The sequence below is a fragment of the Abramis brama genome, assembly GCF_963993115.1.
Source record: "Abramis brama genome assembly, chromosome: 18".
Taxonomy (NCBI): Eukaryota; Metazoa; Chordata; class Actinopteri; order Cypriniformes; family Leuciscidae; genus Abramis; species Abramis brama.
Window position 1 is genome coordinate 1,462,548 of NC_139980.1, and position 26,319 is coordinate 1,488,866.

The 26,319-nt window shown below is 36.8% G+C and overlaps 1 protein-coding gene across 2 annotated transcripts; it reads right to left on the minus strand.

Moving 5' to 3' along the window:
• Nucleotides 1–313: 313 nt before the first annotated feature.
• Nucleotides 314–18,718, minus strand: LOC311067994 (dynein axonemal intermediate chain 1-like). Of its 2 annotated transcripts, XM_084090137.1 has the most exons (14): nt 18,586–18,718; nt 17,185–17,232; nt 16,914–16,998; nt 16,712–16,829; nt 16,581–16,624; nt 16,239–16,489; nt 14,444–14,533; nt 14,278–14,359; nt 13,992–14,068; nt 13,024–13,172; nt 12,345–12,444; nt 8,859–9,041; nt 6,389–6,509; nt 314–1,441 (listed from the first exon to the last, which is right to left on the minus strand). In XM_084090137.1, the coding sequence occupies exons 1-13, from the start codon at nt 18,622–18,624 to the stop codon at nt 6,441–6,443; spliced, it is 1,335 nt and encodes a 444-aa protein (XP_083946263.1). In that variant the 5' UTR covers nt 18,625–18,718; the 3' UTR covers nt 314–1,441; nt 6,389–6,440. The 2 variants fall into 2 exon arrangements, with proteins under 2 accessions (XP_083946263.1, XP_083946262.1); XM_084090136.1 differs by lacking the exon at nt 6,389–6,509.
• Nucleotides 18,719–26,319: the final 7,601 nt, after the last annotated feature.

Consider the following 26,319-nt stretch of genomic DNA (forward strand, 5'->3'; position numbering starts at 1 on the left):
GGCAACAACATTTTTTTAAATAGACTCGAAAATGATGTTGGCATTAGTGGAATTGCATTAGCATGGTTTAAATCATACTTATCTGACCGTTTTCAGTTTGTAGCAGTAAATGAAGAGATGTCTTATCGATCACAAGTTCAGTATGGTGTACCACAAGGCTCAGTACTAGGACCGTTGCTGTTCACTCTGTACATGCTACCCTTGGGAGATATCATTAGGAAGCATGGAATTAGTTTTCACTGTTATGCTGATGATACTCAGCTCTATATTTCACGCCCTGACGAAGCTTACCAATTCACAAAATTAACAGAATGCATAGCTGATATAAAAAACTGGATGACTAGTAATTTCCTACTACTAAATTCTAAAAAAACAGAGATTCTAATTATTGGACAAAAAACGTCCTCAATTAATAACCTAGAATACTGTCTAACACTTGATGGCTGCTCTGTCGAGTCTTCATTGTTGGTTAGGAACCTGGGTGTGCTCTTTGATACCAATCTTTCATTTGAAAGTCACGTGTCTAGTATCTGATAAATCCTGATAGTATCTTTTCTGTCAAAGATACTAGAAAAGGTGGTATCCTCACAACTATGTTCCTTTTTAGAAAGAAATGGTATCTGCAAGGATTTTCAGTCAGGATTTGGACCATACCATAGTACTGAGACTGCTCTCATTAGAGTTACAAATGATTTGCTCTTATCATCCGATCGTGGTTGTATCTCACTATTAGTGTTACTCGATCTTAGTGCTGCATTTCATACTATTGGCAACAACATTTTTTTAAATAGACTCGAAAATGATGTTGGCATTAGTGGAATTGCATTAGCATGGTTTAAGTCATACTTATCTGACCGTTTTCAGTTTGTAGCAGTAAATGAAGAGATGTCTTATCGATCACAAGTTCAGTATGGTGTACCACAAGGCTCAGTACTAGGACCGTTGCTGTTCACTCTGTACATGCTACCCTTGGGAGATATCATTAGGAAGCATGGAATTAGTTTTCACTGTTATGCTGATGATACTCAGCTCTATATTTCTTCACGCCCTGACGAAACTTACCAATTCACAAAATTAACAGAATGCATAGTTGATATAAAAAACTGGACGACTAGTAATTTCCTACTACTAAATTCTAAAAACACAGAGATTCTAATTACTGGACAAAAAACTTCCCTCACGTAATAACCTAGAATACTGTCTAACACTTGATGGCTGCTCTGTCAAGTCTTCATCGTTGGTTAGGAACCTGGGTGTGTTATAAATAATATATATATCTTAAGCAAAGTAGGCCTAAGTAACAAATGTGTACAAAGTTGCACAAGTTAGGCTACAAAGATACAGAATGCAATACGTCACGTCATGCGCAGCGTCTCCTCCACTTGCACGCATCACTCCGGGCCTGCTGTGCTGTATTGTGTAGCTTAAGTGCAACATGGAGCTTGAAGATAAGATAAAAAAATAAAACCAGCTCATGAGGAAACATTAAGTTCACTGAAAAACACACAGCAACAACGTGTTAACATACAGCATTAGACTGAACACACCAGTGCAGATCAGGTGAGGATCCAGTATGAACACAAGCATACTTTAAACATATTTCTAACAAGTGCACTAGAAGTACATTGGTAATAAATATATGCTTAGTTAGATTTTTAAGAAATATGCTAAACACAAGCATACTTTTAGTGAAGTTTTAGTGTGTTTAAAGAAAACATACTTATGTTGCTCTTACTTAAAGTACATTTTATGAGTACTTTGTGTAAGCACATAGCAAAATGATTAAGCTTTTAGTGTGTTTAAAATATGTATGAACACTTAGGCCTACTTCAATATATTTTAAATATTTATGTATTTATCATTTTAATATTTTGAACAACTTATAATGTATTAGAAACTTCAGTCAACTATTATTAAGCATTGCAATAAGCATACCTAAAATTAATGTTTTAGTCACTTTTACTTGTTTGCAGGCTACTTGTAAAAGGCTACTTAAAAGAATGTTGTCCATTACATGATACGTTTGTACTACTGAAATTCCCACAAGGATTTCAACATCATATTATTTGAAATGCATCATAGATACATTTTCCAAAGATGTTTAAAAAAGTTTGTACTTGTTTAAATTCAAACAATAGCATAACACACGTGACTAGTCCTGATTGGTTCCAGAGCCGTTGAATGGTTGTGATTGGTTCTTATGATAATGAGCTCGCCTCGCACCTCACTCAGAGCTTCCGTTTATCAGATATGTTGTGCGTGTGTACATGTTACTTGAATGTGATGGATTTAGAAGTCTAAATTTAAACTGTTAAAAATATAAAGAGCAATCGTGTCTCTTTAGAGGACTAGGAGGAAACCGCGATTCATATGGATTAGGTGATGTTTGCGATTTAACTTTCTGAAACGTGAAAAAGATTTGGTGAATCGTTTATCGGAGGGATGTAAATCTCTCAGGTTTCATTAAAATATGTCAGTTTTTTTTCTCGAAGATGAACGAAAGTCTTAAATGGTTTGGAACTACTTAAGGGTGAGTGATCATGACAGAATTTAGATTTTTATTTGGGTGGGGGGTTTGTTACTATTTAATAGAAAACGTAGTGTTGTTTTTAATTTTACCCAGCTTCTTCAGGTTTGCATGGCGTGTGACATTTGGAACCTCATTATATTGTGATTCTAGGTAAGATTTGCATTAAATGAATGTTACTTGTCTTGATCTTTGAAAAGTTAAAAAAAAAAAAAAACATGTTATGCACATAAAGTTACTTTGTCTTGAGATGACCAGCCAATTATGGTAGTGTGTGTTGATTGGTGTTCATATCTGTTCAAGCTTGACAACCTTATTGCCTTTTTGATTACTTTCTAATATATATTTCTAATTACAAATAAGTACAAAGATTACATTGTTAAAAGGGATGCTTATAAGAGAGTATACATTTGAAACTGCTGAGTCTGAAGGGTTTTGATTATATCACCCACCAAGTACATTGTACTCAGCGTACTGTCATTCTTAAAAAGAAAACAAATCATTCATCATAATTTGCCTGCCTTATATATATGTGTGTATTAGGGCTGGGAATCAATAAAAAAAAAAAACTAATTAATTGCACAATTTGCTATAATTAATTGCCATTAATTGCATTTTCCCCAAGCTTGTAATCATCAATATTTAAACTTAGAATCACCTAATTAAATTAAACAACACAGGAAAAAAATAGCCCTATTAAAATAATATTAAACATCAATATATCAATATATTATTCTTTTTCAATAATCAATCAACATAATCAATTTAACAGATTTTTTTTTTTTTTTACTAATTATCAAAATAAAATATAGACCTACAAAGCTATTAATACCAGAGCATGTGATCAGAGCAGGTCATTTTACCATTGTTGCCCAGCATGGCTATACCAGCTCAGCAAACAGAAGTCTAGGCTGCTACTACAGAGAAATTTCACCTTATTTGAGCGGACTTTGCTTTTCCAGTGCGTGATCGGCACATGATTGGAGCGTTTGGGCCGTTAACGACAGATCAGAACAAGCAGCGCAAACACGGAGCAAAACATTGAGCAGAGAGCGCAGCGCGCCGACACACACACACACACACACACAGAACGGAGATTGCGTTATTTTGTTTTAACGCGTTAAACATCTCAAATTAATCACAAAGATTAACGCGTTAATTCCCCCAGCCCTAGTGTGTATATATAATCTCTCTTGTTTTTATATTTATATTTGTTGTTTTTCAGACCAGCTGCTATAGTAAGTATGGTTTAATCTCATATGACCTCTGTAATAGAGATTTTTTAATCAAAAGCACACCGTTTTGTGTCTGTTCCTTTAAATGCAAATGAGCTGCGGCTCCCGGCACAGAGGGCGGAGCTTCAAGAGCTTGCACTCACACACTTACATGCACTGAAAATTTCAAAAACTTTTAGCCTTTTATGTTCAAACCGGATTCAGAAAGATGGAGAGACTCAAGAAGAAGTGACAACATGTAGAAGCAACAGGACATTTCTGAATGGTTAGTTGATGAATTTATGTAGCTGATGTGTAGTTATCTTCTAGTCATTGATTAGCATATATGGGGCCCTATTTTAACGATCTGAAACGCAAGTATCAAGCGCGAAACGCAAGTAACTTTGTGGGCGGGTCTCGGCGCTGTTGCTATTATACCGGCGGGATAAATGACTCTTGCGCCCGGCGCAAATCTAAAATGTGTTGGTCTGAAGTCGCTTCATTACTCATAGGTGTGGTTTGGGCGTAACGTGAAATAAACCAATCAGAGCGTCATCTCACATTCCCTTTAAGAGCAGGCGCGCTTGTTCCATGGCGGATTCCTATTATAACGGCGGATTTGCCAGGCGCGCGCCGGCAGCGGTTCACAGCCGAGGAGACCGACGATCTCGTCAGGGCCGTTGGGGATGGAGAAACACACCCAAATTAACTTCGGTTAAACAGGCGTATGATAATTTGGGTAAATGTGTCAGCTAGATGTATGCTTTTATAATAAACTATCTATCTATTTATCTATCTATCTATCTATCTATCTATCTATCTATCTATCTATCTATCGTAATAATGTATGATTTGCAAAAATGATAACTGCTGCGTCTGTGTGTATATGAGAGAATCAAAGTGTATGTGCACATGCTACATTGATTAAGGTCAAGCATGCGCCCTTAAAATAGCATATGAATAACATGCGCAACGCGCCACTGACTTTAAACTGTTTTTTTTCGGTCAGTGGCGGAATTGTTTTCTAAACCTGTAAAATAGCATGAGGGAACGTTTGCGCTGGAACACGCCTCCGCTTTGCGCTGAACCGCCCCGGGGAGCGCAAGTGTATTTCTTAGTTAACCGACGTGCGTCTGTGGAGGGAAAAGTCCGCTTTGTGCGGGTGCAAAATAGGAATGATAGTGTCGGTGTACAAAGTCAATTGCGCTGGGTGCAAGATAGGGCCCTCTGTCTTGATAATCTATAAATCGTGTTACCGGGGGCGGGGTTTATGTAAATTCTAGTGTTGGTGATGTCACTAACCGAGGAATGTCGTGTAGTCTCTACCAGGCCGTTTGTTGTAGTCCTTAAAAAGCGATTTCTTTAAAAGCAAATATCTCCCTTTGCTTTGAACTTTGAGCGTTGTAACTTTGCAGATGTTGTTTATGCTCAAACAGCAACATTACACACTAACTGAAGTTAAAATAGTGAAATCATAATCAACCACACCTTTAAATATATTTCTTTTTCACCTGGGTATATTTCTTGTATGTTTCGAAGACACTCATAATGAATTTGTAATGTACTTGTAACACATATAAAGTACACTTTAATATCACTAATCAAGCATGTAATTAGTCCCTACTACTATTACCCCCTAAGTATACTTAAAGTTGTTCCAATTTAGTACACTAAAGTACACTAAATACACTTAAAGTTATGCTTTACTACAATTTAATTACTACTAAAATATACTTAGTACAAAATTAGTTGTTTCAAAATAGCACACTTCAAGTTAACTAATCATTTACACACTTGAAGTATACTGATAATTAGTCTGGCTGCAAGTATATTTAGCTTTTTTTTTTTTTTTCACCAGGGCAACCTGTAAGTAGGACTAATTCTACTGGTGTATATATTTTCTACCGGTGTTCAAAATACTTAGTTTTGAGTTTTATATTGTATAGGTCTCCTGCTAACTGGCTAACTCCCGTTATTATTCCTACTGAAATATTTCTGCTAATCAGCTGTGGGCCTCTATTACCTAAAACTGTGTCAATTAATCCTGTTGTAGGAGACTCCGAACAACATTAGGAGCCTTTAAAGTAGCATAATAGGGGCACTTTAAGGACAAGCGGCAGCATGTTTAGTATTAGGCTACTGTCACTTTAAGACCGGTACACATCTAATATACATGCATATGACATGCACTCGATTTTCTCTCAAATATTTGCTTTCACTTTAGACATAACCAACTGTGTTTATGTAAAGCTTGTGTGTATTTGACAGTATTAGCACAATAAGACTAGAAAGATAACTTAGTCCAGTATCCAGGCGCTGTTTGACAGGCTTTTAGTGCCTGTGAGCTTTGGGTGTATGCGAATTAAATGTTTAACCGGCAAGGCTTTCAATCACATGCAAATAACAAACTTTTGTGAATGGCAGTGTCCCGTGACTGTAACTCTACCTCTGCCTTAACATGTGATGCGAATGTAACAGAACTGCAACTGATTGAATGTGCGCAGTAACACGATACTACAACATTTCTTCAAAAGCAGATCGTGGAGACATTTTAATCGTCCATGATCAAATATTGTGATATTGCACACCCCATGTGTCCCACTGTTATTTCTGCATACATGTGAGTATTGATTTGTATTAATGTTACCTGTCGGGTTGTTCTGTGCAGACGCATCTCCTCTTCTCGTCGTCGTCCTCATCTAGAATAGGGCGTTTCCAGCCTCTTCAGTTCCTCTTGGTTCCTCTTGGCAAGAATCAAAGATTTCTGACTGCAGAAAGAGCAGGGCATGCTAACATTAAACATGTCCGTATTCACAACAACACAAGCATAGTTCTGTTTTACTGCAGGTATACCACAAAAAATGCTCAAAATAATTTACTGGCAAGATTTTCTCACCCGACTGGCATTAGCTGAGAAGTTTGCATAAAGAGGCTTGGGCTTACAAGCTACATCATTTAAAAAAGCAAAGTGCAGTTGGTTATGCATAAACTGAAAATACAGAAAACCTACAAAGTCTCCTGGGCTCAACATGAAGCCGTGTCATGTGCTTGTCCTTTGGAAAAGTAAATCACTGCCTTTCTTAATTGTCAGAGTATTTTTGGTGGTGTAAATATAATTTATTCTGAAGCAATATTCTCATCAGTGTTCTATCAGTGTTTACATAGCCTACTTAAATCTGCATATTTGTGACATTTGCATTTACCCCCAGGGCGTTATTTGCCTTTATAAAGGCCTTTTTTTTTTTTTTCTTATTTTATTGGCCTTATTAAATTAATGCATCCTCTTTCATATCACATTCTTACATTTGATCAACAAATTCAGTTTTGGTGAAGACACTATAGGGCTGTTCAATCAAATTAAATAATTTATTTTACACTGAAAAATTACAACTGCAGTAAATAATGTTATGAGACTGATGTTTTAAATAAATGTTTGAATATACAAATAAAAAATGCAATGATGCTTTAAACATGAAACTAAACTGCCAATAGGTGGCGCCAAGTGACCGTCTTAATGAGTGAGTCTTTGGGCCCTATTTTAACGATCTGAAACGCAAGTATCAAGCGCGAAACGCAAGTAACTTTGTGGGCGGGTCTCGGCGCTGTTGCTATTATACCGGCGGGATAAATGACTCTTGCGCCCGATGCAAATCTAAAATGTGTTGGTCTGAAGTAGCTTCATTACTCATAGGTGTGGTTTGGGCGTAACGTGAAATAAACCAATCAGAGCGTCATCTCACATTCCCTTTAAGAGCAGGCGGTGGATTTGCCAGGCGCGCGCCGGCAGCGGTTCACAGCCGAGGAGACCGACGATCTCGTCAGGGCCGTTGGGGATGGAGAAACACACCCAAATTAAGTTCGGTTAAACAGGCGTATGATAATTTGGGTAAATGTGTCAGCTAGATGTATGCTTTTATAATAAACTGTCTATCTATCTATCTATCTATCTATCTATCGTAATAATGTATGATTTGCAAAAATGATAACTGCTGCGTCTGTGTGTATATGAGAGAATCAAAGTGTATGCGCGTTGTGCACACGCTACATTGATTAAGGTCAAGCATGCGCCCTTAAAATAGCATATGAATAACATGCGCAACGCGCCACTGACTTTAAACTAGTTTTTTTCGGTAAGTGGCGGAATTGTTTTCTAAACCTGTAAAATAGCATGAGGGAACGTTTGCGCTGGAACACGCCTCCGCTTTGCGCTGAACCGCCCCGGGAGCGCAAGTGTATTTCTTAGTTAACCGACGTGCGTCTGTGGAGGGAAAAGTCCGCTGTGCGCGGGTGCAAAATAGGAATGATACATGCGTCGGTGTACAAAGTCAATTGCGCTGGGTGCAAGATAGGGCCCTCTGAGTCATTCATTCAAACGATTCGTTCAAAAGGCCGAAACATTCAAAACACAGCGCTGAGTGTTTTCCTTTGGAACTATTTTCGTCAGTGAAATAGAACACAAACAGTCATTGAGACACTGAAGACTGGAGTAATTGATGCTGATATAAATATATTTAAAAATATATCAAAATAGAAAACAGTTATTTTAAACATTTTATTTTCTACATTTATTTCACAATATTTCAAAATAAAATAAACGCAGGCATTGTGAGCATAAGAGACCTCTTCAAAAACATCTTATACACAAAAAATAAAAAAATAAAAATCTTAGCGAGCCCAAACTTTGGAACAGTGGTGTCGATTTGGAACCTGAATTATTCATTTGACTTTGTTCACTCTGAAATCACTGCAAAGCTTCAAGGACCTTCAGTCATGTCATTTATTTCTCTGCATCTATTTGTTCTGAAAGCCCTTTTCCCACAGTACATTCTTTCTGACGGATTTGTATCTGGAATTACTATGTTTATTGCCTGGCAAACAAATGATATTTAAATTTACGTTCAATACGTTAATGTGTTCCCGAAACATTCTCATCAAATGTCACTTAGTTAAACTGAGCCGTTCAGTAACTGGGTTGTGCGTGTGTTGTAAATGAATGTCTGAAGCGGTCACAAAGACGCAGATTTAGCAATTCAGCACAGCAGTGATTGAAACCGCACTGATCGATTAAGCATGTGATTTCATTGGAGGCCTATACATAATATTAGTGCATCACTTACCATAGGCTTCTTGCGGAGGTTGGGCGAGAGCTTGAGGCTGATGACATGGCCGTGGTCATCACCCACGATGATGAAGGGATGGACAGGGTTGAATTCGATTTTCACAGGCCTTTTATTCCTTGACACCACTGTTTGTTGGCAGAGAGCCTCATATTTGTTGACGCTGAGGTCGAACACATGAACCTGTGAAAGAAATAGAAGAGGAGCAGGAAGTTGTAGTCTTTGTCATTTATGTAGTATCAGTTTATGTTTTGATGTTTTCAGTGTGAAGCAGACATTAGCACCTTTCTTGCTTTGGCTCTGAGTGTCAGCAAGCAAGATAATATATTTCAAGATAAAAAAAAAAAATTACATAGCTTTTAAAAAGCTGGTGCTTAAATTAGTGTCAATTCATCCTTTGCAGGGAGTTTGATTGCCATGCGATCTGAGTCTGACCAATCAAAATCCCCCATTTTTGTCCGATAAAGCAGTCAGGAGAGTTAGATTAACGTCGGTGGATTTGAACTTGGCTTTAACAGAGGCAATCTGTCACGACACATTAAAGAGCCACAAAACGGTAGGCCTATTTATTGTTTAATTTTCTTTGACTGACCAAATTTTAAAGTTGAGACTTTGGGCCCTTTCACACCTGAAAGTCTGCACCAAGGTCCGAACCAAAGTTCATGTTTTGATACATTGTATACATTAGGTTAGTTTTGGTTTGATTTCACATTGCAGTTATGTGAGCGCACTAAAGAACTTTTCATGACGTACTTGCGTCCTGTCGTCATCATGTGGGCTGCATCTTAACACTGATTGGTTTGTAAACGGACGTGCGTCTGACGTCAGCTTGTTGTCAAGTCGGCGGGTAACTTTGACAAGAATGAATGAACAGACGCATATCGTTGCCACTATACTGTTATTATTATGGCATTACTCCCTGCAGCACCGACTATACTCGAGGCTAGTTCACATTCGCCAAATGAACGTCCTCGTTGTGTGAACATTTTATCATCGCCGGCAGGACACAGGACAAATGTGTGTGTGTGTGTGTGTGATCAGCTGGAAGAAACGCTGTGGGCAGGACTGCACATAAATATTCTTCTTTAGTTGTTTAGTCTACGCGGGAACCACCGGAACTTCCTGTAAATGGTGTGAAAGTCCGAACCATACAGAAAATGCTTTCACACTAGAAACGAACCAAACCTTTGTTCAGTTTGATCCGGACCGAGACTAGCTCTTTTCGTCGGACCAAATTTCGTCCGTTTGGTCCGGGGGAGGTTTCACACCTGTAATTTTGATTCGGACCAAGCTGAATTAAAAATTACCTGCTCGGTCCTGTCTTATAGCGCGTTGTCAGTGTCCTCTATTTTTCACTGCTTGAGAACATGGGTTGAATCCGAAAGTTTAAAAATAAAACTAATTCAAAATCAAAATATGAATAAAACTAAATAAAAAATGTAAATAACACTCCAGGTCTCCGCACCAGTCACGTAACTGAAAACTATGAAAGCCGTGTGACCGGCTAACCGGTAAAAAAAAGAAAAGAAGAAGAAAAAAAAATACATTAAAGAAATGATTCCCTCTGTTTCATTAATAAAGTTTGACTATCGCAGCAGTCTGGCATGCGCTTAGAGCTCGTGTGAATTGCACGTATAAAATGAAGTTAACGAACAACCTCGATCCATCAGGAAACGCCACATAGGTCGCTGAATTTCACTGCGCTTCATGAAGAGTTTTTCTTTTGCGAGCCGTTCGCCGGAGATGTGTTAAAAGATAGCGGAGTGCATTCATGATTATTAGGCTACCGGTATAATAATCCTCCTGGCGCCGGGTCTGAGTGAGTAATTCTTACCTTTGTTCTTTGATTAACATTAATGACACTTTAAGACCAGCGCTGCTAACAGAGACGCGATCTGACACGCGTCCCATTTTCTCACAAATCTCTACGTTCATTTAAGAATTGAGTGTAAGCGTCAGTTCTGGCAGGCCAGGTAGTGAAGACGCTGCTAACGCTATTGGCCAACAACACAGTCTCATCAGCTGATCTGCTCAGCTGTTTTGCATCAGCTGTTCAACTCCCCTCGCTGCTAATGGCTACGATAAAACAGGGCACCCTCTTTAAACAGATTCAGTTCGCTCCTAACTGCTTTTTCTTTGCAGCCCGCCACCTCCCCAGCTCCTCCTTGTCGTGTATAACGTGGCATTTGCTTTCTGTCATCGTTGCTGCTCTGTTCGTAGGGGGAATAGTTCAGCTCTCCCAGTCCTAAACTGTGTGAGCGTTCCCTAATGCTGCTGCTGTCCTCTGACTCTCTGCTATTTCATGGTGCTCATGAAAGGTCAGAGGACTCCCTGAACAGAGCCATACCACCAAAATTTTATTCAGAATTTATCAACTTGAATTGCAATTTATTCAATAAAAAATGTCCTAAATCATTTTTATTGTCATGTGTGTTCTTGACTTAATGACAGAACTTCATTTAAATCATTTAAGACTGCTCTTATGAGGACACTCGACAAAACGGACAATTTTGGCATAATTTGTTTGTTTGTTCAAGCCCGAAAGAGAACTCGATACTGACGCGCGTCTTTTCTGTGGGTCGTGTGTGTGTGTGTGTGTGTGTGTGTGTGTGTGTGTGTGTGTGTAATAGAGGCAGGACTTGCAGCGCGGTCTCTTTAGTCTTGTCGTGCTTGAATGGTTTAAAAGCATTCACATTAATAAGAGCGTGATGATCATTCAACGCTAGTCAACGGATGACATAAAAAAAACGGATACTGCGTAATTGTGTTAAATATTTTTAACGCTTTAAAAAATATATATTTTTATTTTTTCGGTGCCGCGGTGGGCAAGTGATGAAACCGGTGTTGCAACTTAACACCGGTAACACCGACTATCGTAGCAATATATATAACTTTTAATACATATAAAGTATATTTGCTGTTGTGCATCTGTCACATTTAGAATGACTTTCCCTTGAGGATGACTGAAGGAAGTCCAAAGCAAGCCAGATCAGGTAGGATTACATTTAAAGTCAAAGTCAGAGCAATAGAGCAGATGGTAGCACACATGATGCTCGTGACATAGCCTATATTGAGCTGTTGTCATTATGTAACAGTTCAAATTAGGCCTCTGTTATGTCCTGAACCCTTTTCTCTTTGTTCTTTTAAAAAAATTAGGCTAAAAACGTGTTATTTATTTTACTTTCTTACTTTTCTTATTTACTTACAACAGACGCTACTTTAGTTTCCATGGGATGATAGATATCTTCTATTTTAAGAGCAGGAAATTATTACTTTCGATTGCACTAATGATCACTTTTCTTTTTCTTTTTTTTCTTTTTTTTTTCTTTTTTTTTAAGGTGAGGGATTATTAAATGTATTATTAATGTCATTATATTTATTACTTTTTTGTTATTATTATTATTATTTATTAATTTTTTAAAAAAAAAGGATTTTATCATATTGTGGATTTTACCATTGGGTTTGTATTAGAGGTTGTCTGTTTACCTTTCTATCAGAGGTGATAGCAGCAAAGACAGTGGAGGAGTATGGAGCCCAGGCCACATCTGTCACATCAGTTCCCAGGTCAAAGGTGAACAAAGGAGACCTGGAAGACACATGTATTGTTACTGGAATAGTAGAATACTTCAGATGAGCTACTATTCAGTCAAAACAATATATATAACAATACAACAAGCTTCTATACAACTTGCCCCAGACTTTCATTGTAAATGCAGTCATGTAAACAATCTATGTTTGATTTCACAAATTGAGGGGCAAGTCAAAATTGTTGTCTGTGGTGTCACAGGATGCTGAAAAGTCTACTGTAAAATCTATTCGGTCAACTTGTAATATATGAACACACTTCTAATTGCTTATCCTGCCATTGCAGATCCTACGAACACTTCAGAGGGTAAAGCTCTATCCACCTTTTTCTTTTTTTAATGCAAGAGTGGCGTAGTCATTTGTAAATTGAATGTGTCTGGCTACTAACACGTACACAAAATGTGCAGTCAAGAGAAAGATTCATTCATTATTATTAACTCAAAGTTGTCTTTTTGCGGAACATAGACAGTCTAATTGATTTGTCAAATTTACAATTAAGACATTTAAAATTCAGACAACTGAAGGATAAGTTGGAAAAGGCTGCTGTAGATATAGTGCTACAGGGAATAAGTGCTCATACTTAATTCTCTCATCCCAAATTTTCACCATGCCGTCCAAGCCGCAGGAGATGAAGATGTTGGAATGGAAGGGATTCCACCTCACACACTGGACACTCTTGAGGAAGTGTGCATCATACGCCTCTAGGAAAGTGGAAATGCATGTAGAGCCCTGTGAAAGACAAACAAACTCATTATTGGTTAAATTACCATGAAAAAAAAATGCTTGTTTTATACAACAACACTCTTGCTCATGTTATACTGCTTAATTATCTGCTGGTGAAAAATGATCCACATAATGTTTCTTGTTTTGTGCAGCTCTGGAGTTTGTTCGATCCACCAAGCACGATCCATCAAGTTTAAAGCATAAATCCTGCAGCATCCGTTTAGCTATTTTTTTTTAACCTTATCTTTATTAAAAATACATACGTATACATATATATAAAACTTAAAAAAGAAAATCTGCAAGCATCTGATTAGCTTTAATGGCTGTTGCATGTCACATAGATGCTTATTTTTGTGTATGTGTGTGTGTGTGTGTGTGTGTAAAAAGTAAATAAAGTAGAAAGTTTTCTTTTAAGGTCAGGGTGTGGGTTAAGGTTTGGTTACAGTATTTATTTATTTATTTAACTAATTAATTAATAGAAGTCTATGGAATATCCCCATTTAGATAGCCAAGTAAACGTGTGTGAGTGTGTTTTGTAGAAGTGGAGGGATGTTGGGAGTCAGTAGGAGTGAAAATATTAAAGAAGAACATGTGTTGGCCTGTGATGTTTGTCATTTAGAACAAAACAAGTTATACAGACCAAAGCGTGGTATGAGAAGAGAAACAAAACTGTCTGGTCTGTCAAAATAAATAGTGTAAATGCTAAATGACTCAAGACTGCAGATGTTCACAGGGTACTGTATATAAAAACAATGTTTGGCTGAATGACTGTATGATAGACCTTGGTATAAACGATCATATTGGATGTGATGGTATACGACTGACCTTGTAAATCGTTCCAGATTGAGAGGCAAGGAGAAAAGACCCGTCACATTGTTTGTGAATGTCCAAAGATGTTCCAGCTAGAACCACAGAGAACATATCTTCAGTGAGGATCATACATTAGTGCATGCGATTTTTACACCATTAGCACTTTTATTGCATTTGACATTTTAACGGTTTCTTTCTGTTATGTGTGATTTCTAAAAACAGATATGAACATAAATGGAACTGATTAGAAGCTCGCTTGAGAAGTATGTGTTTATAACAAAAAAAGTAATGTGGTCCATACCTGTAGTAATGACATCCTTAAGGTCATCAGGAACTTTGTCCATGGCTGGGAGTTGGTTGATGTTGTTGAAGCTTAGATCACGCTGAAATCCAAATGATTGGCATCAATTAACCTCTTACAAAAAGGACTTGTTTTAGAATCAACACTTAGATATTTCCTTCTGTACCTCTCTCAGTGTCCAAGACACCACTCGTCCATCAGCGCCCACAGAGATGAAGCTGTGTTTCCCGTCAAATTCGTCTTCCAGCCACTTTACCTGTAACGAAGACAATGAAACACAAGAGCCAAGACTTTTTTTATCAACCAACAATCACTAAAACTATTCAAGCACTGAATAATAAATCTGTATTTAATTTTATTTAAATACATTACCATTCAAACGTTTGGGGTCGGTAATATATTTTAATGTTTGAATATATTTTAATGCCTCTTATGCTCACCAAGGCTGCATTGATTTGATCAAAAGTACAGTTAAATATTATTATATTTAAATAGCCATCACTTCAGTGTCACATGATGCTTCAGAAATCAATATTAATATTAATTTTATTTAAATTAATTGCTTATGTGTTGTTTGTGGAACTACGATTAAAAAAATATCAGGATTCTTTGATTATAATAATCTGTCAGAAAAAATAATGTGTTTGAACAGTAGTGTATACAAGTATATTTAAAAAATAGTGCATACTGCACAAACACAGTATAGACCAACGCTACTTTTGCGTCATCGAAGGGTAACGCCCCTTTTTGGGGGAAAACAAACGGATTCCCCTATGAACAGAACTCGCTCGCTCTAGACCTGCAAAGTTTCTTGATAGCAAAAATGGCACAAACATACACTCTCTTTGCCGGCCGAGGACCGTGAGCGGTATTTAAAGAAGCTACTGGATAGGGAAGTTACAGAGGTGTCCCTTTGAAATGGTCGAAAACTGGATTAATGACCCCACGCAGTGGCCAAATATGGACTATTATTCAGACATCTACCACTATCTCGTGGAATCACCAAGTAAGTAACGTTAGCCTATTTTTTTTGTCATTAACACACTCACAGTATGACAAACTAGACGATTGAGGCCATGTCAAGAGGAGTCGGTGGTTTACTTGGATCATATTTCACTTGATTTAAGCTATTGACAGTTTTGTTGTCGACTAGCTATACTAGTAAGAAACCCTCAAACACTGTACAGAACAATCATGTCAGAGGCTAAAAACATAAATAGTCTGTACCTTAAGTGGGGTAGAGACAATGAAAAACATGTCCCATACATATTTTGCCGCACACTGTAAACCTTTTTACAACTTTCAAAGTCCTAGCACTTTCTAGACACTTAGCAGAAACCAGCCAAGTCCACTTTAGTCCTAGCCTGCCACTATTTCAACAGTAAAATCAGTTAACAGCCAAGGTAGCGTGCCTAGTGAGAGCTAACGTTAATCACGTTAATCAGCTTCGTCTTTCTAACTAGTAAGTTATAGCTAGTCGACAACAAAACTATGTCAATAGCTTAAATCAAGTGAAATATGATCCAAGTAAACCACCAACTCCTCTTGACATGGCCTCATCGTCTAGTTTGTCATACTGGGAGTGTGTTAATGACAAAAAAAAAAAATAGGCTACTTACTTGGTGATTCCACGAGATAGTGGTAGATGTCTGAATAGTCCAAAGAGAGTGTATGTTTGTGCGATTTTTGCTATCAAGAAACTTTGCAGGTCTAGAGCGAGCGAGTTCTGTTCTCAGGGGAATCCCTTTGTTTTCCCCCAAAAAGGGGCGTTACCCTTCGATGACGCAAAAGTAGCGTTGGTCTATACAGTACTGCATATACTTCATATTACAGAACTAGTAAGAGTAGTATTCTATTCCGACCATTGTATTGAACATACAGCTCCATTTTCATATCATAGGTAATGATGGTTTACTGTTATTATTTTACCCATGACTCCATGGTCATATCCTCCTCCATACCTGCATCACAGGGCCTTTGTGTTTCCCGGAGCTGGCTGTGCTGGTATAAATGGGCTGCTTACTCTTTTCCAGCAGGCTGTACACTGCGACACAGCCATTATTCAGACCCACAGCCACCAGGTCGGGCCGTTGTTTGTGGATGTCTACGCACATTACGCCTGAGTCTGTGTAGAAGATGAATTCTGGGTAAAGGTGCATCTTCCGGCTGTAAAAGAGAAGCATGCCCTCACGATCCTCATGAGTACATCCATCTTGAGGGGTAAGAAGAAACACTTCAGAGTCATTCAGCTTACAAAAGATTCCTTGTCTAAGGTTTTCTCTCAGAGTAAATAGTAAACTTACATGACCCAAGACCAACAGCGAACGAATCATTGTATTCAGTGCTCCTAAAAATAAACAAAGACATACGTCATTCAAAGAAGGGCTTCCTATTTTACTCAAAAAACATTGTTTTAATAAAGTATGAAACTCACCAGCAGAGGGAAGTCACAGGCAGTCCTTTGGCTTTATCATACTGGAACTTCCAAAGCGGGAGAAGAGTGCCCTTCTCTCCTCGAAATTCATCAGCGGGATCCTCAAAGTACAGGAAATCTGAGATTTGGATATAAAGCTGTTAAACATTTTTAATGTCTGTCCATCCATCAGTAATCCCTAATAAATGTTTTCTCTATATACCATCTGTAATGTCTCCATTTCTATCTAGAACCACTGAACGCTCCATCATCTTGACTGCATGATCTAGATGGGATATGTCCTGTTTCTGGAAGCACAAGAGGGGATTTTTCCCTTTCAACAAACCTTTTAAACAAATCAATCACACTCTTGAACAATCATTTTCTTAATCACTTTTGAACAAAAGAAATAGAAACATGTATAATAATCATCCCAATATCACTATAATGTGTCATTATGTAGAGTGAGATCACGGGCCCGAAGGTTTGCGTACTTCGTCATTTGAATCCTGCCAGTACCAGTCTTCTCCCTTAGCTGTGCCCTGTAAAAAATAATAATACATTTAAAGGAATTTGTAGTGTTTTATTTGACAGATATTTCCTGTATTTTTTAAATAAATAAAAAATGTCTAAAATGACAGAAATAGACAGTAAATTTTCCAATGTAAAATAACATGAAAAACATCGAGACTAGATAATGATCTGAGATGTCATCGCTCTGCTGCAGAATTTCAACGGCATCAACATTGATTCTGTGTGATAATATTAGATTTAGGGTATGATTACGACAATGAGTAGGTCCTGACACGTGTTGTCTAACTCCAATAGAGTTAAAAATGTCTTTAAATGCCAATCCCAATGCATCTTTTTCATTATCTAACGTTACATGTATATTAAAATCACCAACAATTATGACTTTATCTGCAGCCAGTAGTAACTCTGATAGAAAGTCAGCAAATTCTTTGATAAAGTCTGTATGGTGCCCTGGTGGCCTGTATACAGTAGCCAGCACACATCTCAAACGTGATTTATCATTTACACTATATATTGCTATATTAAGCACCAACACTTCAAAAGAATTATACCTGAAACTAGACTTCTTAGTAATTCTAAAAATATTACTATAAATTACAGCAACACCTCCTCTTTTGCCTTTCAGACGAGGTTCATGTTTATAACAATAATCTTGCGGGGTGGTCTCATTTAAAGTAATGTAATCGTTTGGTTTTATCCAGGTTTCTGTCAAACACAGCACATCTAGATTATAGTCTGTAATAATATCATTAACAATAAGTGCTTTTGAAGTAAGGGATCTAATATTCAGCAACCCAAGCTTTATCATATGCTCATTTGTATCTAAAGCATTTGTAATTGTATCTTTGTATCATTGTGTCTAAACATTGAAAGTAACGTAATTTTAACGAAGTTACTTAAGTTATTTATTTCTTATTTATTTAACTATAAATTCAATGTAACATTTGCAATCGTGATGATATTCAGAAGAACAGCTCCTTTATTTGTGTTTTGTTAACTATATCATATGTTATAAATAAAAATAACTTTTTTTATTACGTTAATAACGTTTCTTGTGTGTGCTGTTATGCTACGAAAGTCTCTGACTGAGACAGGCATCGAGCCTCAACAATGCGACCTTGTTAGAAATACCCCTCATCAATCTCTGTTTACATTGAATGTAATAAAATCAAAATCATTCTCGTGTTTTGATGCTTCCCTAGTTATTTTTTGTCATTAAAGTTAAGTAAAATTCTCTTTCACTTGAGCCTTCAAAAATCCACGTGTCATGGACAAGCGTTAATGTCGAGCCCATCTAACTTATCAGTCTATTTTCTTTGGATTACGAATTTGCATTAGCTGTAATATCGTTAACAATTTACCTCTTCAGATTTCACTGCTTCTTTTTGAGGGTCGGACATTCCTTTTTGCTTACTGTAAAGTTACTTTATCAACAAAACAATTACTCCACTGAAACGGCTAACGCTTGTTACTGTTAGTGTTTGTGAGTCGTTGTCATGGCAGCGGGATGTGCACGCGCATAATGAGATATTCCTTCCCTCAAACCCAGAGCCATAGAGAGATATGGCTCTGCTCAAACCGCTTCAAACTTTTGAAAGGTGGTGTGTAGGGCCAAAATGAACAGAAATGCCCCCCAAATTAAAGATAATGGGCAAAATACACCACACAATTAAACTAAATCTATTACGGCTGTCGTGATTCAAATTAAATGTGAAAATGAATTAAAAGTGTCTATTGCGGCATCACAATAGATCTGCTCGTTTTTTAAAAATGCGTTTTGTACAAACATCATTCCCTCGGCTCAAAATTAATTTAATTACCCAAAGCATAAAATAAAAAAATAATGCTTTTAACACTTTTTTTTTTTTTTGGTCCAGAAAGCTTATGTTGATTTAATCTGATACTATTTTTTGTTTTGTTTATTATTTACCTATAAATTACTTATCTGAATAATTTATTTTAAAACAAAAAATAAGCACATTATTTCAGTTAAATACAAAATAACTAAAAAATTTGTGTCTCTGCCGACCTCTTCGAGAAGCATCAATGTAAAATTGTAAAATTAACTGCAATAGGTTATAATAGCCCTTATTTAATTAAAAACTGGGTCAATGACCCAACCAAATGGCCGGAGGTGTCGTTTCCAGACATATTTAGTTATCTGGTTAAATCTCCAAGACATCGCGGCAGCTAGCGGTAACATTAGCCTATAACTCAATCAACTTATGTTGCATACTATAACTCCATAAAACACTTGTCACTTATCAATTGTACGTATGCTTCACTCCAAACTATTAATCCTTTTGTAAAACGGTGATCAGTCCCAGTAAACAATTACCGTCTTTCAACGTTGAAATATGGTTGAAAATAAGTCGGTCCGCTTTGGGCTGGTTTACGACGTGATTTCAACCAGAGCCCGTCTACGGAGAGCCTTGGCACTTCCTATTAGCCCCATTGTATCGATCTTGGTTGCAGTTCCATTAGAATTCCACTGGAGGTGATCGCGGGCGAGTGCAGACTGAATGGGAGTCTATGGGGCTATACGGCTAAATGTGTCTCTTTCACCCGATTGCCGTTGAGAAATCTCAGATTTTATTGTAGGTTTTGCAAGTTCAACATGGGTTATAGGTCGAAAGTTGAATGAACGAGTACTTATTTCTTTTCGATTTCTTACAGGTTGAGTTGTTGTTGCCCATAACACGCTAGCATTCTGCTAATGACGTCAGCATTCTGACGTCATTGACATTTTAAAAGACTTTTTAAACCAAATAAGTGACTCTAAAAAATCTAACACCCAGCAATGTGTAATTTCTTTGCATCTCCTTTCGAATACAACATTCAAATTACTAGACAAAAAATTATATCCTGAGAAAAGTGGATTTTGAGGGTTTTTCGCCATAGACCTCCATTCATTCTGCACTCGCCTGCGAGCGCCCCCGCATGGACAGAGACGTGTTACTGCAGCCAGTCCAGAAACCGGAAGTAAGCAGAGAGTGCCAATTCTCTTCCTATTAGACATTCTCTGATTTCAACTAAGTAGTTTCGGCCGGACTGTTTGACTACGTGTTTTCAACTGATCATCTAAGACAGCTAGGATAGTCTGTTATTCATGCTAAAACAACGGAGAAAACAAACCAAACCATGTTCATTATTATCTCAAATATATTTAAAGAGTTTCACATATTCCGCCAAAGTTATAAAAAAAATGTACGTGCAATGAGGTTCACACTTGGAAAGAATTACCACACCCCAGCTGGCGGCGGTAATGCACCATTAAAGTTAGTTGCCAACCGCCATAAAACCGAAAGAAGAAGAAATGAGGCGCGCGAACATGCATGCAGCAGAAGAAGCCAATAATTATGGCGCTCGAAATGTTCCGTTCGGCGACGAGACTGACAAGCACGACAGATAACACACGTGTATACGTGCGTGTACGTCTCCATTTGTTTTATATGGAGACGTACACGCAAATATCACGTCACGTAGACACGTCAATAACGTGTAGCTGTTGATCTTTACAGACGTGACGGCGGCGTCACGTTAGAATTTAACGTGTGGATTACGTCTGCACGTCTGCCCGTCTGCACGTCTTAACGTCTGTACGTCTTAACGTCTGCACGTCTGCCCGTCTGCACGTCTGCCCGCCTTATTTTCCTTATTTTCTCATAGGCTACATTTAGGCTACTGTTATAGACATTATAGATAATCTTATTTTGGCAGTTTACTTAGGGCTACATTGGATTTATTTATTTATATAATGATGAATGTCTGTTAAGTATGCATTTTGTATCCCAATGATAGATAAAAGTATATTGTCATGTATACGATGAGAGACAAATAAAATGGGCTAGTAAAATTCAGAAAAAGTGGGTCATATATTTGTTTGTTTAAGATTTGTTAAAGCCCTGCAGCAGCCAGTCTGCATGCCTCAAGTTCATTCATAGATGCTGCATTTAGTAGGATATTAATTAACCATCTGAAACCACTTTAAAACGTATTGGATTTTAAACTAAAATTAATTATCATACTTCTGATTGCTGGTTACTGCTATACTTATTCTGAACAGGTCATTAATCATTCAATTTAAAATAGTTTAACATAAATATACTATTTAATAGAGCTACACTACAGTTTTTATAAAGCCTAGCACTCTATTAAATGTAACCTAGTCATACTGCAAATTTTTTTGCTACTATGTTAAGAGCATACAAATATATCACCCAACTCAGGCAAAACAATTGACAGCCCTGATAAATAAAGTAAAAGGCTTAATGCATCTTGTTTTCACCTGCAGGAAAAACAAACACTTAAAACAAAAAGGACAGTAAATGACCACTAAAGTCAGTAGGTGGCAGCAGAGGGACACTCATCTGCTCATTTGCCATGTCCACTCCTTGATATACTTGTAAGAAGTTTCAGTAAGTCTTGGGTCATTTATTCCTGTACATTAAGGGCTCAATGCATTAACAATTTCTGAAAGGAGCAATGTTCGCTATAGTATACATTTGCTTTTGTAAAATATTTTCAGTGCTTTAAATGTCTTACAGATTTGTATGGGTTCTGCATGCATCTTTGGAAGTTATTCCACAAGATAAATATTAAGTAAAATGTATGACTGAATGATTTTTTTAAAATGGATTTTTATGTCAAAACGAAGAGTTTGTAATGTCATTTGTAGCATTTTTTAATAACAGAATAATAGACTTAAATAGTCAGAGTATGACTGCTTTATTCTATGGTATTGTCTGCATGCTGGTCCTATTCCTGTCTAGCACATGAAATACCCATACCTTTACTCTGCTCTTAAGCACACACAATAATCATAAATGCTACACTAAATCTTTAAATCCTGGGAAATAAAGTTTGTTACATAAATAAAAATTACAGTAAAAAGCATTCACTTAACAATTTTGCAGTTAATGAAGTAGGCCTACATGTTATACAATATGCTCAGTATTTTGTGTTCAGTATTTTCAGATTTAAACTATATAGCTACGATTTATATTTATATTCTTTATATCACAATGACATACATATGTACACAAGGGTTTCCGTTGTAATTCCGTTGAAATGTCCGACAAAATTAAATCTCTCCGGTCAAATTGTCCGATTAAAATTGCCTAATAATCCCGCCCCCTAACACAATCTGAATTTGAGAATAAGCCTAAAATGTATAAAGCAAAAATACACCGACCTTTGGCTATGTTATAAAGGAACAGGCTCTACCGTTTTAAAGTTATTAAACATTATTACATGGCTTGGTTGAACTCCAATGTGGAATGCGGTCTGTTATTTCTTGATATCAGACCGCTGAAGCACTAGCGGCGCCAGGATTTTGATTAGGTGGGCCTCCAGAAAACTGGATGGGCCAGTTAAAATAAGCCAACAAATAAATAAGAACGGTTTCCCCTTCATCTCCGTTTCAGCGCTTTACTGGGCACTGAGGACAGCGACTCAGTAGCCAACCTGAATTTAATGCGTAATTAGCATAGGTAAAAAAAAAATAAAAAAAATAAAAAAAAATTAAACAGGATTTTTTTGTTACTTTTTTAATACAATTACAATTTCATTTAATTTATTGTTTAATAAAATTATAGGCCTATTATTTTTAGTTTATTAACAGCAACAACAGCTGTAAAGATGAAGTTGACGATCCATCTCCATAGTGAACGCGCCTATAGAGAGAAATGCACATCATGGATTACATTAATCAGAGCGTAGCCTATATTTCTTTTAGTTTTAAATTGTTAAAAAGACATTTCAAGCTTTCTTAAGATTTATTTCATGTCTGTGAGGCCTATGCTGAGTTTCGTTAAATTAGGATGAGATGCGCTCCAGTTCACGAGCAGTGACCGCGCGGGCGCCTGCATGATTACGCCTATATCGTCTGCTATATTTCCAGGCAATCGGTTGATAAAAAAAAATATTAAAATTAAGATACAATTTATACAAAACGAAATTCACTTCAGAAAAGTCTTTCTACAAAACAAAACTTAATTAAGTGGTCAAAATCATGTCTGACCCGCTCCATGTCTCTCGATATTGCGCATCCTATCTTACTTGTGCTGTTCACTTTTCATAATCAACATAAATAAAAAAATAACATTAAAATATTTTAACAAATATTAAACTAAATGAGCTTAATGGCTACAACACTTATAGTATACCTAGACTCTCTATTTGTACAAATTGCTGCACATTCATTTTATTCTGAATTTTGCACACATAAGTTGAAAGGCATTTGTTTGTGCATGCATAGCAAAACATATCTGCAACATTGATCAAGTTTCGCTGATAATTATGCGTGCATTTATTGGAAACAAGGACGAAGCATATCAACTGCGTTGTTTGTTTAGAATGGAATGGATCGCAAATAGATCCGAATGAAGAAACGAACCATAGTAGAATTTTTTTTATTTTTTTTTTCGTCTATTTGAAAGTTAGGCTAATAAACATGTTGCATTCGGCCTGATTATGTAATTTTTTAAGTTACATAGCCTGCCTCCAGTTTTCCTCAACTTTACTAATTAAGTTGACCAGCATATCATCAAAATGTCCGGAAAACGAAACCTCTGCCGGTCACTTGTTTTCTAGCGGAAACTCTGGTACACACACACACACTATGTGTGTGTGTTTGTGTGTTACATTCTCTATAAAGTATATTTACTGTATTAGCCTACTGTATGTAAAATGCAAGTGGAGTACGTATTACAGTATTACAGTACTGAAAATAATGTCTGATTACACACCTGTTCTGTGTACAAACGTTTGAATGATTGAAGACACTGTTGTTCTCTCAACATTCGGCTTTACCTTTTGACCCTCAGTCATTGTAAGGTCATGATTGATAACATTGTCTGCAATAGTGTCCTTATTTCATTAGAAACATGTCCACAATCTTGACCTCTTCCACTGTTTTGCCTCCGTACCCTTCTTCCACCACACATCATTACTCCTCTTCTTCCAGACTGTTGACCCTGTTTGTTTCTGTGTTGTTCTTCCATTATCTAAATGTGTGACACTGAGATGTGCTCTGTCTATATATGCTTGTCAAATGAAGCTTCATGCACCTCTGAGCTATTTCAGAGACCTGGTTGATTTAATGCTTTACATTCCCCTTCATTAGTGAAATGCAAAATTTATAGCCAAGACACTGTCATTAAAATGTTAAAATGTAGCATGTCATGGGAACCAACAACAGCACATACATTAGGCTATACCCATATTTCTATTTATAACGCAGCCACTTTAAATTCATATAATGTTTCACATCTGAGTAACAGAAATATAATGAATATATATATATATATATATATATATATATATATATATATATATATATATATATATATATATATATAATGAAAATGAATTGCCAACATGCCAAGAATATAAAAAAAATACCAAGTAAAACACAAATTTGTAAATATTTGTTTGAATGTTTCTGTAATGAGCAGTTTTTAGAAAACCAGAATGCCTGTAAATAAACAATATATTAATGACTGGCATTTCACACAAAAGTCAATAAAAATACAGTTCCAAACAGCGCCACAGCAGAACATTTGTCTAAAAGGAGTAGTTGTGTGGGTGTTAAAATATATATTTGTATTTTTGAAAGAATAGGTTGAACATCAACCAGTAATCTCAATAGAACAGGGCCTTGGCGCCATCTACCGGCAATTTTATTTTGATATTTAGTAGTTTAATATTTATTTAGCCTCCGTTCATTTCGGCATTTACAACTCGGTTTAAATGAGCTTGCTAGAAGTTCATAGAACGATTTTTTTATAACATAGAATTTAAGAATATAATTAAGTAATGCATCCACTCTACTATAGAGCTTTATTATTATTATTATTGTAGCCTATAGCCTATTTCATATTCCCACATGCTCGTGCATAATTGATATTGCAAAATAGGCCTACATTCAAAGCTTTTTACTGTTGAGATTCGTTTTTTTATGTATCCAAACCTAAATAGTATTTTCTTAATATTCTTCGAGGATGTTAAAAGCTAGGCCTATGTTAAATAGCTATTAATGTGATTTTCTCTGCTGAAAATTACTTCATCTAATTTAATAATAGCTTTAATAGCTAAATGATCAAGTCTTCTAGCCCACACTGTTCGAACAGTGTCTCAAATAAGACAAGTCTATTCAATTCAAATTTAGCTGTAGCCTAGCGCTTTTCACAATATTGTTTCAAAACAGCTTTACAGAAAATGCATTTCAGAAATGTACATAGAAAAATACAGCTAGTAAGTTAGTCATTTATTAATCCGTCATACAAGTAGCTGCATAAAAGTACGTGCGCTATTTTTAAATTAGCCAAGGCACATTTTGCTTCAGACGTGCAGACGGGCAGACGTTAAGACGGGCAGACGTGCAGACGGGCAGACGTGCAGACGTGTAGACGTTCTCCACACGCACGTTAACACGTCTTTAAGCTTGGTTAGGAAAGAAATGACACAAAGCGAGCGCCATATTTAATATGACTTTGCAACATGCACTCGTCTCAATGAACGTGACGTCTGCGTCTGCCGAACGTGACGTCTGCGTCTGCCGAACGTCTCGTCTGCGTCTGCCACATCACTCGTTCGTGTGCCGAACGTGACGTCTGCGTCTGCCTAACGTCTCGTCTGCGTCTGCCACATCACTCGTTCGTGTGCCGAACGTCTCGTCTGCGTCTGCCATAGTCTGCTGCAAGGGCGGTTTCCAGCACATTCCACACACTCATTCTTTATTATTTTTTCCCACTGATCTTCAGTTGTATTTTATTAGCAATTAAGTGATTTTACCTTGCCTATGTATAGCTTTTATTCCAAATAGTAAATATGAATTTACACAAATGTTCATGTTAAAATATTTGTTTACCATTGTCAACATATCCACAGATAGCCAACTTATCAAGAAATCATAAAAAGCATGTATGTAGCCTACTATTAACCACTAGGAGTCTCTTGACCAACACAAAATAACGTAGTTGTAAACATTTGGGCTGATTTAACTCATTTATAGTTAGGTATAAACGCAAATAATAATAATAATTATCATTAATATCAGGCTAGTCTAGGCTACATATTTAGAAGACGCTTTT

What these genes read in the sequence shown, in the direction of transcription:
- LOC311067994 (XM_084090136.1), bottom strand. Translation starts at nt 18,624, where the DNA reads ATGTCCGACCCTCAAAAAGAAGCAGTGAAATCTGAAGAG. An exon ending in CCTGTGACTTCCCTCTGCTG is followed by an intron (nt 16,625 to 16,711) that starts GTGAGTTTCATA and finishes GTTTATTTTTAG; the next exon opens with GAGCACTGAATACAATGATT. An exon ending in AATCTGGAACGATTTACAAG is followed by an intron (nt 13,173 to 13,991) that starts GTCAGTCGTATA and finishes TGTCTTTCACAG; the next exon opens with GGCTCTACATGCATTTCCAC.